This window comes from Leptidea sinapis, chromosome 39 (assembly GCF_905404315.1).
Source record: "Leptidea sinapis chromosome 39, ilLepSina1.1, whole genome shotgun sequence".
Lineage (NCBI taxonomy): Eukaryota > Metazoa > Arthropoda > Insecta > Lepidoptera > Pieridae > Leptidea > Leptidea sinapis.
Window position 1 is genome coordinate 2,507,189 of NC_066303.1, and position 19,426 is coordinate 2,526,614.

Here is a 19,426-nt window from a genome sequence, read left to right on the forward strand (position 1 = left end):
TCACTCGAAGGTTGTGCGATGAAACTCGTTAGTTTTAACTCCTAGTAGGCTACCTTTAAACCATATACACACATCAAAAGCGTAAAATCATGAAAAAATAACATTGCCATCTCTTGACTGTGGAATAAACTACTTATTGTAGATTAAGTATTACACGCACAGACGGTCTGTTCACATTTTATAAAACTGCAGAGCAAAAAAAAGAGCTGTATTAGGTCAATGTGTAGTCTTAAAATAACGGATAGTTATAAACCATTCTTTAATCAACTTAAAACTCTTACTTTGACCTCACTATATATCTATGAAATAGCATAATTTGTAAAAACTAACACTGATACATTTGTCAGAACATCTGAAATCCACAATATAAATTTGAGAAGCAAGAATAGATTACGTTTACATGGCAGTAACACAGCTTCTATGTACAATAGTGTTCTTGAAACGGCGCCGAGAATATTTAACAAGATACCTACACATATCACAGAACTTAAGTTGACGTGTTTTAAAAGGAAACTATTTAATCTCCTACTGACAAAATCGTACTATTCCATAAAATCTTCTTTTCAATAAATAATAAATAAATTTGGTTTATTTCAAAGATTACATATACATTTTTAGTGGTTGAGACTTCCCAGGAAGTTGTCTTAGGACACTTGTATTGGGAATATCCTGCAACTTCCTTAGCAGATACATTTTGTTTAGTAAACAATATAGAAATAAACAGAAATGATTAAAAACCAAATTTTACAATTTACAATTAATTGTGTGTGTGTGTGTGTGTGTGTGTGTGTGTGTGTGTGTGTGTTGTTTGAGTGTGTGCATGTGGGTTTGAATTGGACCTTTAATTGGGTCCATCTATACAATGCGTGTGTTTGTCATGTCAGTCTGATTAGAAGATTTTCCACTTCATCATAAGCAAGACAAGTTAGCCAATTATTTAAAGCCTTTTTCAGATACAACACTCAATTAACATTTTTCTAAATATCATTTTACTAAATTTAAATACTTTTTACCAATTTCAATTATTATATGTTATTTCAAAATGTTCAATTATTGATATATATATCAATTAACTGTCTTTGCGTATATATATATATTTGTTTGACTTGTTATTAATTACTATTTGTACGCCACAGCATGCGGGCAAGGAATGGAGAACTTTTATTGTGATTTGAAACATCTATGTATACACATGACTACAAATAAATGATCTTATCTTATCTTAAACTAATTTGAAATAATAAAAAACACGAAATAAACTATTATACTACATGAATAACCCTACTTTTTTTGTAATTTCATAATAACTAAATTGCTTAACAAATTGATATACATATCACTGCTGTAGGTTTAATAGTTTAAGAGTTATTGTTGATCAAATAGACACCTTTATTTGCGGACGGCCCAGTCCCTTTTTTTTGAGAGGAGGAAATTTTTGAGAGGAGTAGGAAAGGGCCAACGATTGGTTTGTTTTATAACTGCGGTGGTCATACTGAGCACTTTGCAGCTACATTCGGAGGCTGCAAACAAGCGGAAAACTCTCCATTAATTCAATTTCAAGTATTTTTTATTCAAAATAGGATTCAAAATAACTTATTGAACGTCAAAAACTACCACCCATTCAAAATAGACTGCATCAGACCTGAGAAGAACGGGCGCAAGAACAGTTGGTTTTTATATAAAAATATGGATTACAATGTAATATCGTACAATAAACATTTATAATTAAAGAACCTGAGGGTGTTCGTTTCATCCCAAGTCTGTGGTATCATTAAGAAAATCGTTTATGTTATAATAACCTTTCCCACATAAAAGTTTTTTTAAAGGTTCTTTTAAATCTCGTAAACGTCTCGTCTGAAAACCGCAATGTGGTGGTGGGGATGATATCATCCCTAACTTGTGGCGTGTCGTGCGATGGTGGAATTCGGCGACAGGAATCAAGTTCCGAGCAGCTCTTCGGAACACTCCCCGTGATAAATTCGAAGAAGACACACAATGAGCCAAGTGATCCAGCCGTTCACAGAGCACTGGGTCCCGGACAATTCGATCAGCTCTGCGTTACACGCGGTCAAATGGATCGAGCTGATACTGGGGTGCGCCAGACCAGAGATGACAGCAATACTCCATATGTGGCTGGACCTTTCTAATTTGTCTAGTTCTGGAAATGACCCCCTATATGGGGTAGTTTCGTCGATGAAATAGTTCATAGTTACTACTCCTAAAGTTTTATTACACATTGTATAGTTTTAATGCGTTTGATAATAATTAATGTAATTTTATTGCAGTGGGACGAGTTCGCGAAGTTGAATGACAAACTTAATGTATGTAATATTTTTGGATATATTTAAAAAAAAATCTGTTGACATTACAACCGCTTAGCTCCATGGTTTTTGGCGATGACTACTTGCAATTTTTTCTATAAATATTTTTTTATAATAGTGACACACAATCTAGGCATAGTCTGCATGTACTAAGGATGCAAGACAACGAAATATACATACTTAAGCATGCATAAATATGTATAAACATCCATGACGTGGAAACTAACATCCATATTCATTGAATAAATTTTTATATGTGGCGAACGAATGCTTACCTAGTAAACATATATACACAATACATTTAACTGGCACTAATGTTCTGTAGTTAACGTGACTAGATTTAACTCTTTGTTAGCATATATTATTATAGAAAAGCAGCGGACCCAGAATGGTTACGTATAGCCAAAGATAGAGACAATTGGAAAGCCTTTGTCGAAAGACAAGCTGTTACAAAGAGAGAACAACCGAATGCCAACGATAGCGCCTATTTAGTTTAAGTTCATATTTAGTTACCTCTTTTAAACATTTAATATGTTTTGTTAATTAAGTTAAAAATAAGAACAATAAAGGCTTATTTTATTTTATTTAACATATATTGCAAACCCGTGTGGTTTTCTGATGCTAGCTATAAGTATTTTCTTTTGTAAACTTTTATGTAAATAAATAAATAATATTTACTGTGATTTGAACCCCGAGAGCTGACAAGTGGGCAGAGACACAAACCACTGTACAATATGGGTCGTATAATTATTTGATGAATGTTTTTTTTTATGGAATAGGAGGACAAACGAGCGTACGGGTCACCTGTTATTAAGTGATCACCGCCGCCCACAATCTCTTGCAACACCAGAGGACTCACAGGAGCGTTGCCAGCCTTTAAGGAAGGTGTACGCGCTTTTTTTGAAGGTACCCATGTCGTATCGTCCCGGAAACACCGCATAAGGAAGCTCATTCCACAGCTTTCTAGTACGTGGACAAAAGCTCTTTGAAAACCGCATTGTGGAGGACCGCCACACATCCAGATGGTGGAGATGATATCCTAACTTGTGGCGTGTCGTGCGAAGATGGAATTTGGCGGCAGGAATCAGGTTAAACATATAATCTAAAATATATCCAGAATGAAGCGACGTCTCTACGCAATACCAAGTGATCCAGCCGTTCACCGAGCACTGGGTCCCCGACAACTCGAGCTGCTCTGCGTTGTATGCGGTCAAATGGATCGAGAAGATACTGGGGTGCGCCAGACCAGAGATGACAGCTGGGTGCGCTTTGGTTTCCAGTAGCTCTATTGAGGCGCGATGATAGTACATTGTACATTCTTCGCACCTCCGGGCCCCACGGACCAAGTATCTCGACACCAAACGGCACAAAGATGTAAGACTCTTACCCAAGAGGTGGTAGTGTTTTTATTGACATTAAAAAGTATTGGAAACGAGTTTAGAGAAAAAAATACTTTTTATTGCCTGCGACAACTAGAATTACTTTTTTACTAACTGTACTTTGTCTATTGTATTTGACAGAAAAAACCCGGAGGAAAAATAAATGTATGTATTATTAATATATTTTACTTATTTTATAGTGATTTGACAACTGGACTAGAAAGAAAAAAAATCTCGAACAAATATGCGGACGGAATTAATTATGAATATTCATTACTTGAATAATATCAAAAACGAGACTCAGTAAAATACAAAATTCGTTTGTTTGTCTCCGTTTGCGGCTCGTTCATAAAATTCCAAATAATATCACATGTCTAACAACTTCCAAATTCAAAAAGTTATAAAGAAATGCCTATTCATAAAGCCTTCATATATATAGAGGATATGAAAGTATTATTTATTCAAATTTTTTATGGGTCACTTGATAAAATATTATGTAATTCATAGGTGTACTAAATACTTCAGTAATTATAATATTTCTTATTTATTAATTAATTTATTTTTAGTATGAAGAAAATGCTCGAATAATGGGGGTGAGAGTTTTGTTTATCGTTTTATTTTAAGTCAATTTTTTTTGGTTCTATATTTATTCAAACAAAGCAACTAATATAACTATACTAGCTGATGCCTGCGATTTCGACGGGAAGATAAAGGATCTTAAAAAAAACAAGCAAGCTTGGAATTGAACATTATCTCATGTCCTATTCCAGTTACCGTTTTCGCTCCCGTTTTTGCTCCCGTCCTCAACATATTATATGTATCTTATTTCGAGGAATTTTCCTCGCGATAGCAATCTTGCCATGGCAAAATAAGCCTACTATTGGTATAGTTATAGCTCATCGACATGAATTTCAATTTTCCTGCGGGAACCGTGGATTTTTCCGATAAAATGTAGCCTATGTCCTTTGCCAAGCTCTTATCTATCGCTTTACCAAATTTCATTAAAATAGGTTCTGTAGCTCCGGCGTCGATGGGTAACAAACACTTACACTCACATTTATATTATAAGTAGGGATTTACAATACTATGATTACATTAAAATAAAACTATCATTACAGAGAAGCGTACCAAGAATACTGGCAGTATTTCCACGTTGGATAGCAAGGGCTGATCCGTTGACCAAAATAGCTGCCAGCGCTTGGGTTTCCAGTACTCTTTTTTAATAATATTTTTTTATTTCTTTACATTTATTTGAAATTTAAGTGACTGTGATATCAAATGAACTATATTTAATATAACCAATGTAATATGCTATGTTACATTCATAATCTTTACATTGTACACATTTTTGAAGTGAAGACGTTTTAGCGGCGTTGAGATGAAATTCGTACGACAGTCGGTAATATTATTGATGAAAGTTGGTTTCTCTGAGGGATAAGCTTTTTTATCTAAAATAATTGTAATACTTATGAAGTGTTATATTTTTTAAGTAATTTAAATTTTCATTTTTGTATACGATAGCGCAATTAATGAATATTGTATTTAACCACATAAATACTTAGAAATAAAGCAATTCGTGCGAAACTATTCCTAACTATACCAAAATATTCAAAAATTCCTCCGGCGTTCTGTACTCTAACCAACTGAGCCAACCGTTCGAGTAACATATCGTTATAAAATCTTGTATGCTATGTTCAACTCTCAGGTTGTGGCTGTTTTTCAAATTTTATTTGTGTATTAATCCTAGAAGGGTGGGTTATCACTTTAAAAACATAAGATATTGTTTACACTCAATTTTACGTAAGAAAAGTCTAAACAAAGCTTATGTACTCTCTAAAGATCTCAACCTTAGTCTCGTGTATTCCGAAACTTTCATAATTAAAACAACTTTTTACTATATATATAAATATTGCCATAAATAATGAAAAAAATAATTAAAATCTATTGCACATAATATCTATTACTTTTACAGTGTGTTAGTTTAATACATAAATAAAAAACAATTTAAAATATCAAAAGCTTATTCCAAGTGGTCTCAGTACTTTAAACGTTAAGGCCAGTTATCAATAGAAGCACGCACTCTTTCCACGGGAAAATTCTTCACTGCCAATCATACGTATTCTTTTAGGGACTCCAAATTATCATGGTGCTTAGAACAAGCCGTACTCTCTAAAACTGACCATAAATCATAATCCAGCGGATTAGGACTTTTTTTGAAAGCGTTTTTGTTGAAAGCTCTCAGAAGGCTTATTTTTTTTCGTCACATAAAACAAATATCGTGAATGTATACAAAAACTTAGTAAATTTTAATATACTAAAACTTTCCTTGAAAACCATCCTATCCTTTGGTGATAACAGCATGATGATCGGTGCAGTAGTTTTTGAGTTCATCGGGAGCAGACAGACAGACGCGGCGGAGGACTTTGTTTTATAATATGTAGTGATATCATATCAATGAAAATAACATTTTAAATTACACAAATTTTTCAGAAATTTTCGAGGGATTTACTCAATGAATTAAAAGTAAGTACTTATTAATAATATAATTTATCAAATTATTATTTTTTATTTACACCCATGCCTTAAATCCTCTATTAAAGATTCTAAAACAGTTAGCTTATTACCAACATTAAAACTCCCAATGTCCTAATAACCATTACATCATCCAAACGAGTGTTGTATTGAAATTCAGTACAAAATTAAATCATCCGTTTTTATAATTACACTCCTTTGGATGATATTATGGTTTCTAGGACTGGCTTTTTTAATGTTATCAGTAAGCTAACTGTTTCAGAATCTTTTATAGAGGATTCATATTAAATGTGTAGATAAAGTATTATATGCAACTGTTGATAATTAGGTATTAAAACACTCTGTGATATTATTATCACACATTCGTGTTTTAATACCCCTTATTACACAAAAAAAAAAGTTACAGAATAGATTTTCTTGTGGGAGGATGATTTTAAAAGGATAGCAGGACCGGACTGGATGAGAGTAGCTAGAGACCGAATAAGGTGGAAGTCCTTAGAGGAGGCCTTTGTCGAGAGACACATTACTAGTTAAGCTAATCTAAGTTTTATGTATAAGAAAAATGAAGTCACTAGTAATAATAAAGGCAATTTTATTTATTTATTTTATTTTATTATTACACAACAGTTGCATAAATAACTATTACAGAACTCTGCATACAAACAATTACTGGGTAATCCTAACATTATAGCATTATATGTATACAGTATGTTATGTTTTTAAAGTGAACGCCCTCACTTCTAGGATTAATACGCAAATAAAATTTGAAATACAAAATTTTTAGAACAAAAATTTGTAGATGAAGCCACAATCTGAGAGTTGAACATAGCAAACAGAATTTTATAACGAGGCGGTACTCGAACGGTTAGCTCGGTTGGTTAGAGCACCGGCACGGAACGCCGGAGGTCGTGGGTTCGAATCCCGTCGTTCATAAAATTTTGTTTTTCAAATTTTTTTGTGTGGAAATATGTATGATTAGATTTATACGGCACTTTACCGGCAATAAATTGATATATCTATATTATATGTAGTACCTACATAATATTTTTGAGGTATTGACTTCTTATGGAAGGGTTAACCGCTTGGTAACGTAACGCGTTACGGCGCCAGTCTGTCTGGCTTCCCTTTCTCTCACGCATACAGGAGCGGTAGGCAGGCTCCTCCTCTCTCACTCTAACCAATTATTACTGTTATAGTATAAAAAATTATATTAATAATATACATACACAAAATTGTAATGTACATATTCGAGAATTGTAACTAAGAATGAAATGTGTTTTATAATCAATAAAAGATTTTATTAATAAATAACCTTTCCTTACATTATCAATTATCATATTAATATACACAAAATTTAAGTAATAACTTAATCTTGTCTCAAGTTAAACAATTTCAATATTAAATTATTATTTCAACAGATTAGAATAAGTTGTCACTTCTGTGGGGAGTCCCGATACGCACACGTTTTTTTTTATTATTTGTAGTTTCAACTAAAATATGGTAACTATACACTCTTATTGTGTGTGTGTGAGTGTGTGTATGTATATGTTTGTAAAGGTGTTGTACTTTTGATAAAAACCCGATCCAATACATTTTACATGTACCTACAGAGTCACGAGTGGTCTCCTTCTACTGTAGTTGGTATAACATTTTATTAATATGTCTGCATACACTTTAGAATGGAACCTCTGTTTATACGGCGGAAAAAAATATATTTACTGTTATTCCATATGTAATGGAATAACCTTATAGACTGTTCGGAATTATTAGAATCTATAGAACCCGTCACACTGACTTGTTTCACTTCCCCCAAGTAACCATAAATTATGCCCAGAACAGTATTTTAAAACGTATAACATATTTATATAATACTGAGAGAGAGACATTTTTGCGACGACTAAGCAACGCTTTATAAACGAAATCAAATTGTATAACATAAACACGAAAACACTCAATAACCCGCACGCTCACTCACCTACACTTACATAATATATATATATATATACACACACACACACCTCTTAAATAATATTATTATTAACGTATAAACTATTAAAGTTTGTAATTATTATTCTTAATCGGTATATTTGTAAATTTATTTGTAAGTCTATTGTAATGGTTTATAAAGCTGTTGGATTATTAGTAAATAAATAAGTCTGAACTTTTAATTTCAGGCAAGCAAACTAGCTCAACAGGTGAGCATAGTTTCCTGTAACGGCCATCTCATAACTATATTGAATGCTATGGAATTAATAGTAAAGTGTATTACTTTTCTAATGAACAACTATTTCCAAGACGATACGATAGCACTATACAGTAACAGAACAGTACTTTAACTTCATACAAGAGCGACCGAATTAACTCACGCACACATACACGCGATTTACACGGCGGCTAAGCGATATTGGGAAGACAAATCTATTGAGTGCCACGCCGTCGTACGCCGCCGAGACTGGTCGCTGTCCGAGTTTAATTAACTGCGCCGCTCCGTCCGCGTCGTCAATCTTTTTATATGTACCAACCCTAGCGCTCCGCCCAGACGTAGGTATAAATTACAAGGAGACACTGAGTTACGCTACTGTTCTATAACTTGTATTGTGACAATAGTGACATTATTTACGACGCGGGCACCTCAATGTGGCTAGCACATTTTTTTTTAATGAAAATAAGGGACGAGACGAGCCGGACGTTCAGCTGATGGTAATTGATGCGCCCTTCCCATTACAATGCAGTGCTGCTCCGGATTCTTGAAAGACCCACAAGGAAGCTCATTCCACAGTTTTGTAGTACGTGAAAGAAAGTTCCTTAATAACCGCGCTGTGAAACACATACAGATTATTGCATATGGAAGACAAACCTTTATGTCTCATGCCATTTTCACAACAATACAACTTGCTTAGAAATGGTAACAGAAACAGAATATTTAAAAAAAAACCATTAATATTTTTTATTTTTGTAGATTTTTAATTGTCGATACGTAATTAAGATATCGAGTCGGTAACACGAATGGATATTACAACTAATTGATTGACTCGAGATGTCAAAAGTAAAATAAATAGTTGGACAAAGTATAGTGCTGCCATCTTCACTGTAAGCCTGTAATTTTTTCAAACTATCTCGCATGTACTTCGTAGCTACATTATCTCTGGAATAACATGAAGCTCCCTCCCGTTCCCCTTTCACCCCCTCGCGCTCGTCCTGCTGTGTCTGTACGGCTTGCAGTTTCATTACCTACGTACATGTTATTTTATTTTCGTACTATCGCTGCATTGTATTCATTGTTAGCTTTTGACTTTTGTTAATAGTTCTGTAGTTTCTGTTGTTCTGTCACAAAAATAATTACTTTAGTACTGAACCCAGGTTCTTTCTTTAATTTTTCATTATTATCATAATTATAACCACTACACAACACCTTTATATCAATCAATAATACAGATAAAATAAATCGTAGTTTATTTATTGACAATTATTCCTACTGATGCTTGTTTTGCACACCGTAACAAGGCGACGATGTGACGTCATCGATGTCAGTTTCAAAAATAATGTAACCGGGTAGTTATTTCTATTAAAACGGTATATTGCTAATAATTATTAATATAACCCTGATTATAGGAAAAACAAGTACCTTCTGGCAAGCCTAGCCCTGGTGTAAGTATGATTTAATTATAAGAATCATGAAAACTTGATAGTTAAATGTATGTACATAGATAGATATTAGTGAATATTCTAGAAACTATGATTAATAATAAGAGTTCCCGGCCTGTCAGGTGAACGTATCAAAGGTACTCATGTGGTATCGTCCTGGAAACACCACTCGAGGAAGCTCATGATCCTCAGTTTGTTTATTTTTTATGACAATAAGGTGCGAGACGAGCAGGACGTTCAGTTAATGGTAATTGATACGACCTGCCCATTACAATACAGTGTCGTTCAGGATTCATTGATTCTTGTGGCAGGGTATTAAGTCTCATTTGCCAAGTAATTTCACTAGCTACGGCGACGTTCAGACCGAAACACAATAATGCTTACACATTACTGCTTCACGGCAGAAAAGGTGCCGTTGTGGTACCCATAATCTAGCCGGCATCCTGTGCAAAGGAGCCTCCCACTGGTGTATGCGTTCCTTGAAATCCACACTGTGGAGGACACATTTAGATGGTGGGGATGATATTAAAGTTTCTGGCAAAAGCAAAATTGAAGTTTAAGTTCGGGTGCAAATCTGGGGTTTTGCGAGATTAGTTAAAACAGTTCTTCGCAACTAGGATAGAAACCATCCGTCCAGATTAATCCGGACATATCCGGATTTTTAGTCCGGATCTTGCCCGGCTCTCTAACTTATTATATTTATATTTATCCAAATGTTATGAGTTTTCTTGAGTATTCGAGGGTTTCGGATTCGGCGAGTCAACATCACCTGAAGATGCTTCGTTTCGAATTGGTCTGAACAAATCTTGTCTGGAATTACCCTCAAGAAAACTCCAGAACTCAAGAAAATAAAACATAATTAATTAATAATATTTGTTTGTTTTTTATTTTAATGATGTACGAATATGTGTATTCATATCGTATGAAATACATCGTTGTGTCGCGCAGTTCGCACCCATAGTACATGGCTGTCTTTGGGGCAAGATAATTTGTGTAAAAAGTGTTGTCAATATTATTAATAATAATAATTATTTTCCAGATGTTTGGCTACTGGGCTGAGACAGATAAAGAAACGGTAATTTAATTTGGAATATATTTGTTCTAACATAATTTTGTTTCCAGTAACATAATACAAGTAATTCTATTTTTAAATAGTTTGTCCATTGCTCAAATATAGTCTTCGAGAAAATCAAAACAGAAATCTGAATCACTTATTTATTCCCCGTGACAGATTACATGAAAAAAAATGGCTTAAACAGTCACCATTATTGAAAACATTCATGAGAGAAAAACATCATAAGATTATCCCTTAATAACAGAAAATCATTACATTTTGTTAGTTTTTAAGTGATAACCCTCACTTTTGGGATTATTTATGAATGTACAATGTACTATCTTCACGCCTCAATAGGGCTACTGGTAACCCAAGCTATTTAGGGATAACGGATCAGCCTAGCTATCCAACGTGGAAATACTGCCAGTATTGTTGGTACACTTCCCCGTAATGATTTAGTTTAGTTTTAATTTAATGTAAAAATCATAGTATTGTAAATATAGTTTTGATATTTGTTTTTTTTTTTAAATAAAAACTGTATAAATTATAAAAATATATTTTTATAATGTTCATATAATGTTTATTTATTATGTACAGTATTATATGCATCTACTGTTCTTAATAACTCTTTTTTATTTTTTGATATATTTGTTTGAGTATTTTTATTGCAACGCCTTACATGGAATGTAATAAAAATAATTTGTAACATTATGAAGCTGGAAATATAGGTTTTAACAATAGGCAAAATCAATTTCTTGCCACTTCTTCTTGTTAAGCCTCAACCTTTTCCGAAGTCAAGTCCGAAGTAAATGGTAAAATGTATTACTTTTATTATTTAAGTGTCATTTTTTCACTTGATTGAACAAATCTAAGTTGATCTAATATACAAATAAAATTTGAAAAACAAAATTTTATGAACTTGGAGGGACTTGAACCCACGACCTCTGGCGCTTAGTGCCAGCGCTCTGCCAACTGAGCTAACCGTTCGAGTGACGTATCGTCATAAAATCTCGTATGCTTTGTTCAACTCTCAGCAAGCTCAGTTGGTTAGAGCACCGGCACGGAACGCCGCGGTCGTGGGTTCCAGTCCCGCATCGTTCATAAAATTTTCTTTTTCAAATTTTATTTGTGTATTAATCCTAGAAGTGAGGGTTATCACTTGAAAAACATACCAAATTGTTTTGATCTAATATTTTAAACATAACCATGCAAACATAATTTTGATTGGTTTATATTTGTGGCGATATCACACAAATTCATGTCCAATATCAGAATGAGATTCCTTTAAGCTGACTTGAAGTTATAGTTAATTAATATTGATAATTGACTTCACACATACAATAGCCTTATCTGTATTAATTGACTAATAACTCATTAACGAACTGTCAACAACAATTATAAATGGCTTGACACACTAAAGCGGAGTTGCACCATATTACCTGTTACAGTTAATGTTTAAGTCAAATTTAACGTTAACAGTAACACTGGCTTTAACATATACTGAATGTGTGGCACATTCGTATTCATTGGCATTTTTCAAGTTAAAGTTAAAAAGTGACATATTATAGTACGAGATCCCACTGCTCGATTCTGCAGGAACGTGTTTTTTTGATAAAATTAATTTAAAAATGAACGTTGTGGGAGGTTTTAGTGTAATTAATTTTCTATTATTAATTGCAACCATATGTTTTTTTAATAAATGTTACGTCACCCCGTTACTTATTACTCATCCTCTCTGAATATGGTCCTTTAATGCGTAAACGTATCTCTTTGGGAAGACCAATTCTTCAACCACTTGTTCATACGTCGCCATTGATCAGCTCACTGCAAAAGATATAATAAGTCCTGTGTAGAGGCGAAACACGTGTCGAATTGTTTAAAGACAAATATTGGCGGATTTTTTTTTATGGAATAGGAGGACAAACGAGCGTACGGGTCACTTGGTGTTAAGTAATCACCGCCGCCCACTTTCTCTTGCAACAATAGAAGAATCACAAGAACATTGCCGGCCTTAAAGGAAGGTGTACGCGCTTATTTTTGAAGGTACCCATGTCGTATCTCTCTCTTTGTAGTTCGAGGGAGAAAGCTCCTTGAAAACCGCACTGTGGAGGACCGCCACACATCCAGATGGTGGGGATGATATCCTAACTTGTGGCGTGTCGTGCGAAGGTGGAATTCGGCGGCAGGAATCAGGTTAAACAGCTCTTCGGAACACTCCCCGCGATAAATGCGGTAGAAGACACACAATGAAGCGACGTCTCTACGCAACGCCAAGTGATCCAGCCGTTCACAGAGCACTGAGTTTCATTGAGTTTCATGAGCTGCTGAATTAAAACTAAAGAAAACTCAAATCATTTATATAATTATGGATTTCCGCAAAGTAACGCACGCCTACTTCAATAAATTTTCTTGGATATAATACGATTCATGGAAAGAATCAATGTTAACAGTGGCTATTACAATAGATCACATTGGTCGCAATAAAATAGGGATCTGTACTAAAGCCGCTTTATAAATCATAGGTCTTGCTGCCAACTCTTGCAACTAAAATAGCTCTATAAATTTGTGCAGCCATTTGTCAATCTATTCTTTAAACATTAAACATGCCCAAACCAACTCGTTTTTTTTTGCCAAAGATTGGATAGTAAATATATGAAACTGCAATGGGGCGGTTAGGGACATTCAACGGTAATCATAAGGTTTCGGTTTTTATTGGCGCTTCTCAGTAATTAATAAAACGATTTTTTTTTTTGCTAGCGAAATGTGCGACCTGGAACTAACCCACAAAATGTAAGTTTATAGGTATTTAAGTTAAATATAAAAATATGTATCAATAAGTATTTCATATAACTTGCATTCAACATGCAAATTTCAATTCCCACTGCCACTTCAGTTTCGTAACCATCAGCTATGTCGGTGACTTGGGTTCTCTCTCCTACGGCTGTCCTCATTTCCGCATTGATCTCGCAGGAAAACTCCAAGCATAGTACTCTCAAAGATGTCACAAGGTAAGGACCTTCTGACATCTTTGAGCCTGACTATGCCTCGTGTCAGCCAAGTCCTATTCCAAACACACAATATAAGTAATCAACACACCTAAAGAAGTATTCGCTTCAAATAGGGAAAAGAAACCGTCGACGGTAATGGCACGCAACTCAAGACAAAATGGCCGTGTCCGTGATATTATTCTCTTTGTCTTTAGATTCTTCATATTTCCTTGTTCTTGCAACAAGTGGCAAGATATTCAGAGGTAAATGATACGGCCTGCCCATTAGGTACCATCGACAAAATTGGCTCAAGACCCACTTTGCTGGTAATTCTTTTAAAATCATAAAAACAGTTGGGTTGCACGATAAATATTGTATTGACAGTTGGTTGAGTGTCAGTGTCTTATCTAATATAAATGATATCAGCTAGTTAGGAAATCTATGTTCAAACGAATTTCAATGAAGGAAATTGACATTAAGGTGGGTCATGATTCAATTTTTTCGATAGTGCAATACAGTTTAGGTTTTTTCTTTATTATTTATTCTTTTCTGACCCTAAAATTCTGATCTGTATTACGATTGCACATGCAAATACATGGTTTACTTTGAGAAATAATATGTACATAATATGTCATTACCCTAGTAAGATCAAGGAACTTGCTAACAGACGTTCAGCTGGTGGTAATTGATACGCCCTCCCATTACAACGCAGTGCCGCTCAGGATTCTTGAGAAACCAAAAAAATTATGAGCGGCACTACAATTGCGCTCGTCACCTTCAGACAGATGTTAAGTCACATTTGCCCAGTAATTTCACTAGCTACGGCGCCCTTTTGGGCTTCAGACCGAAACACAGTAATGTTTATACATTACTGCGTCACGGCAGAAATAGGCGCCGTTGTGGTACCCAAAATCTAGCCGCCATCCTGTACAAAGAAGCCTCTCCTTGGGTAGGTAGATGATCAGTCTCGTTACTTTCTCCGATCACATCATTAATGAAGTTTTTATTCTTTTTCAGCCACAATTTTCACCCGGAAATTTTCCAAGTGTAAGTCGGTGTAATAATAATTATTAACTTTCGTGGATTTTCCGGCAAAATATTGCATATTGTGGACAAGCAAAGCTTACTGTACATGATCTGAATAGTGGCGCTCATCCAGCCCAGATTTAAACTGCTTGAGCTCAAAATGGTCAGTACTGGAATACGTTATGAACGATGATTAAAAATAACTAAAGAGTATTAGAAAATGTTGTGCACATCGTTTGACGGACAGATGGCCGCTGTGGTAGTAAAGTCCTCGAATGGCGACCACGTACAGTGTTGGTAGGCCCCCCACGAGATGGACCGATATTCTGCTCACGTTTGCCGGAATAAGTTGGATGAGGGTAGCCCAGGATTGATCGTCGTAAAAAAAAAGAAATGGAGAGTGTTGGGAGTTATACCTTGTACCTAAACAAGGCAGTAAAAAACTTTAGAGAAGGCATTTACTAGCTTTCTATCCACATATTCCTAGACAAAGAGAATAAAGATGAAGAAGAAGTATGTTATAGAATATCGGTGTTTTTAATTCTAATCAACTAACATATATTTACTTTCAGGCAAACTATGCTCCTGGAAATTTCCCACATGTAAGTTGGTTTCAAATCATAAACGTTTGATGAACTGTTATAATGCCTACTACTCGGCTAAGTCGAGTTAGTAAGTCTTTTGTGGGGCGATGTATATGCTTTTACAACAAGATCCCAGAAAATGTTCAAAATGAAAGTATTACGTTATTCAAAAGAATCGTTAAAATACGTTTGTGTGGTAAAGGTTACTATAACATAAATGACTTTCTTAATGATACTACAAATTGGGAATGGAGCGACCGCCCTCAGGCTATTAAATAATAAGTTTAATTGTACAATGTTATTTTGTAAACATATTTTTTGATGAAAAAAAGCCCGCTGGGTTTGTTGCCTTCTTCTCAGGCCTGAGCAATTCATTTTGGAATGGGTGGTAGTTTTTTGACTTTCAATAAGTGATGTCACATCCTATTTTGAATTAAAAATTTTTGAAATTGTATTTGTACAGTTTTTGAAAAAAAAAATTTGAAAAAAAAATTTTGAAATCTTATAACCATTGCGTAGCGTTGTGATCAAAGCGAGGTCAAAACACAACTGAACGAAAACTCTGCGTAATAGTCGCGTAGGCAGAGTTTTGCTTCAGACAATTTTGGATCATGATTGTGATTCTAGTTGTTTAATTTTGATAATGTTCTGTATACACGAGGAACAAACATAAACTTGTTATGCCTTCTACTCGGTTGGGTCGAATTAGTAAGGCTTTTGTTGGGCGGTGTATATATACTTCTACAATATGATCCCAGAAAATGTACAAAACAAATGTGTTACGAAATTTTAAATAATTTTTAAAAAGTGTTTGTGTGGATAAGGTTACTATAGCATAAACGATTTTCTTAATGACAAACCGACTACCCTCAGGCTCTTTAATTATAAATGTTTTTTGTACGATATCTCTCAGGCATCTCATTCTTCTCAGGCAGTCTCTTTTGAATGGGTGGTAGTTTTTGACGTTCAATAAGTGATTTTGAATCCTATTTTGAATAAAAATATTTGAATTTGATTTTCAGTTAGCGTTTTCTGAATGTCAGCTTTTAAATCATTCGTAGTTGGTGGCTTGTTTATTAGCGTCAAATAATAGCTAATACTAATGTTGTCCATAATAATGATACTGGATAGAGATAAATTGATTATTACGGCCGTTCCCAATATTCAGTCATTCTCTTACTTGAGATAAAAATCGTAACTATCGTTGACTTTTCTGTCCCAATAAACTTATCGACGTTAGCTCACCTTATCCGTACACGCTGTCTGTCAATGGGACTGCGTATATAGCTTACCAGCGATAGAAGTTTGTATGGAAATTTCAATTCACGCGTCCCAATATAAGGCGATAAGAATGACTTATCGGGTATATTGGGACAGCTTCAGATTATTGACTGCTAATTACTGAGAGTAGAAGGTAATAATTTTTCTCTATCTGTAGATAGAATATTGGGAACAGCTGTAAGGGCAACTCTAAGACATTCCTTTAAATCAATATGAACTTTTACGTTTACTTGAGCAAGGTGAAATGGAAATAAGTCATCATTAATCTCTAAAGTTTTACGAATAGGTGTAATAAGTGTTTCAACATCACAACTACTATACATCTTCGTGAATACAATAAGTTAAACGATACTAATTCAGTGATTGATAAATTATATGTTCAGTAGTGGGGTGGTCAGGTTTTTTTTTATGAAAATAAGGGACGAGACGAGCCAGACGTTCAGCTGATGGTAATTGATACGCCATGCCCATTACAACGCAGTGCCGCTCAGGATTCTTGAAAGACCCAAAACTTCTGAGCGGCACTACAACTGCGCTCGTCACGTTGAGACATAAGTTGTTAAGTCTCATATGCCCAGTAATTTCACTAGCTACGGCGCCCTTCAGACCGAAACACAGTAATGCTTACACATTACAGCTTCACGGCAGAAATAGGCGCCGTTGTGGTACCCATAATCTAGCCGGCATCCTGCAAAGGAGCCTCCCACTGGTAAAAGGAAGGTATAAGGAAAGCGTTATTAAGCACTTAGCTGGTACTCCATCTGCATTAGTCAAATAAGTAGTTTTTCTTTTTTTATCTCTTTTATTTCAATTAATAGGTTTACTTTTTAAATTGTAAGTTTTTTTTGTTTGTAGCCATAGTAGTAGTTTTATTATTCAAAAGCAATTAATTATTAGGGAGTTATTTTCTTGATTTTTACTACCTCCATAACTGTCAAATATTTTAGAACAAAAATTGTAACATAATTGAATGGAGTTTCGATAAAAGGATCGACCCGTCATATTTTAGGGAAGATAACGGACAGACATAATTACATTATGTACTTAATTACTAAAATATGAAATCGTTCAAAGCAAAGTTATTACTAGCTTTGAATTAAACACATTCTACAGAATGAAATTTTCTCATCAATCACGTTCTATACTTACACATATAAAGACATCATTCGCAGTCTGATAGAGGAACGGTGTGCTTAAAAATATTGTAAGCACATTTATTGAAGTAGGCGTTACTTTGCGGAAATCCATAATTATACAAATGATTTGAGTTTGCTTTAGTGTTAATTCCGCCAATATTTGTGTTTAAAATATTCGACACGTGAGTCTAGTGCCAGATTTTGGCGAGACAACACGTCCTGAGGATGCCTCGTGTAGAGGTGAAACATTGGCGGAATAAACACTAAAGAAAACTCAAATCATTTGTATTGTAAGCACACTTTTCTCCTTAGACGTGTGTCAACTGTCACTGTCCGAATCAAATTTGAACTGAATTAATATTTTACATTGCTGTTTATTGACCAAGAATATTTATTACATAGGATATTGTTTCTCAAAGAAATAAAATAACGTATTTTTGCTTTTATAGCCAAACTTCTCCCCGGGAAATTTCCCATCAGTAAGTTGACATTTAAGTTTCTACATACATAATTTAAAAAACTTATTTACTTTACTAACCGACTTCAAAACAGGAGGTTCGTTTGACAAGGTTGCATTACCCCATATTTTCTCGACACTCATGCGCACTCTCCACGAGTGGAGAATCGATACGTAGCGTCATAGTATCGCCGCGGTATCGTATCGTAACGTGGCGCTATCGTAGCGAGCACAACGCATCGTCAAGGAAATTCGGAGATTCCGTTACGAGACACGGACGGACACGCTGTGATTCTGTCACGAGTCGCAACGATACGCGGGTGGAATAATTTATTTATTTATTAGAAAAAGGCTTACCAACTAGACATACAATTAATATTATGACTAATAATAATAATATAATATTAACCCACTCTTACACAAATTATCTTGCCCCAAACTAGGACTATGGGCACAATACTACGATACGATCTGTGGTCTGGTGCTAAAAGAGCCAATTTTTCCAAATATCAATTTTTGCTATTAATAGTTACTTTAATGGTTATAACAGTAGAAAATAAGGAATTGTTTGTTACTGGCTTCATTGAACACAAAGTAACTCTCAATGGTAAATAAATACACTTCTATAATAACGTCGCAGCAGCAATTCGGTTGTAATCTATACATAAAATTATTTATTTAAAGTCATTAGGACATCATTAAGAGCAAAAATTTATTTGGGCCTTTTAGCACCAGACCACAGATATAATACAATAAACATACTTAAACATACATAAATACTTATAAACATCGATGACTCGGAAACAAACATGCATATTCATCATAATAATCGCTTGTTCGTGGAGATTACCCGACGATAGAAGTGCGGACTCGCGATTCTCACGCTCGTGGAGACAGCGCCTAAGAAGAAAACGTTAGCAGTAACTTTTCCCTACAAACTTTCTCAACTACTTTCATAAAATAATATATAACCAAGCTGATATATGGCACGAACAGTACTACTGCTGTGCAAAACATAGACTTA

At 34.7% G+C, this 19,426-nt stretch overlaps 1 protein-coding gene across 1 annotated transcript in view; it reads left to right on the top strand.

Annotated features, from left to right (window-relative positions):
* The window catches only part of LOC126976042 (uncharacterized), a 144,064-nt gene that overhangs the window by 22,267 nt on the left and 102,371 nt on the right, over window positions 1–19,426 (top strand). Inside the window, exons 4-9 of the mRNA XM_050824184.1 lie at window positions 2,286–2,321; window positions 4,267–4,293; window positions 6,191–6,223; window positions 8,407–8,427; window positions 9,845–9,880; window positions 10,917–10,952. Coding sequence (XP_050680141.1) covers window positions 2,286–2,321; window positions 4,267–4,293; window positions 6,191–6,223; window positions 8,407–8,427; window positions 9,845–9,880; window positions 10,917–10,952 — 189 coding nt within the window. The remainder of the gene's footprint in view (window positions 1–2,285; window positions 2,322–4,266; window positions 4,294–6,190; window positions 6,224–8,406; window positions 8,428–9,844; window positions 9,881–10,916; window positions 10,953–19,426) is intronic.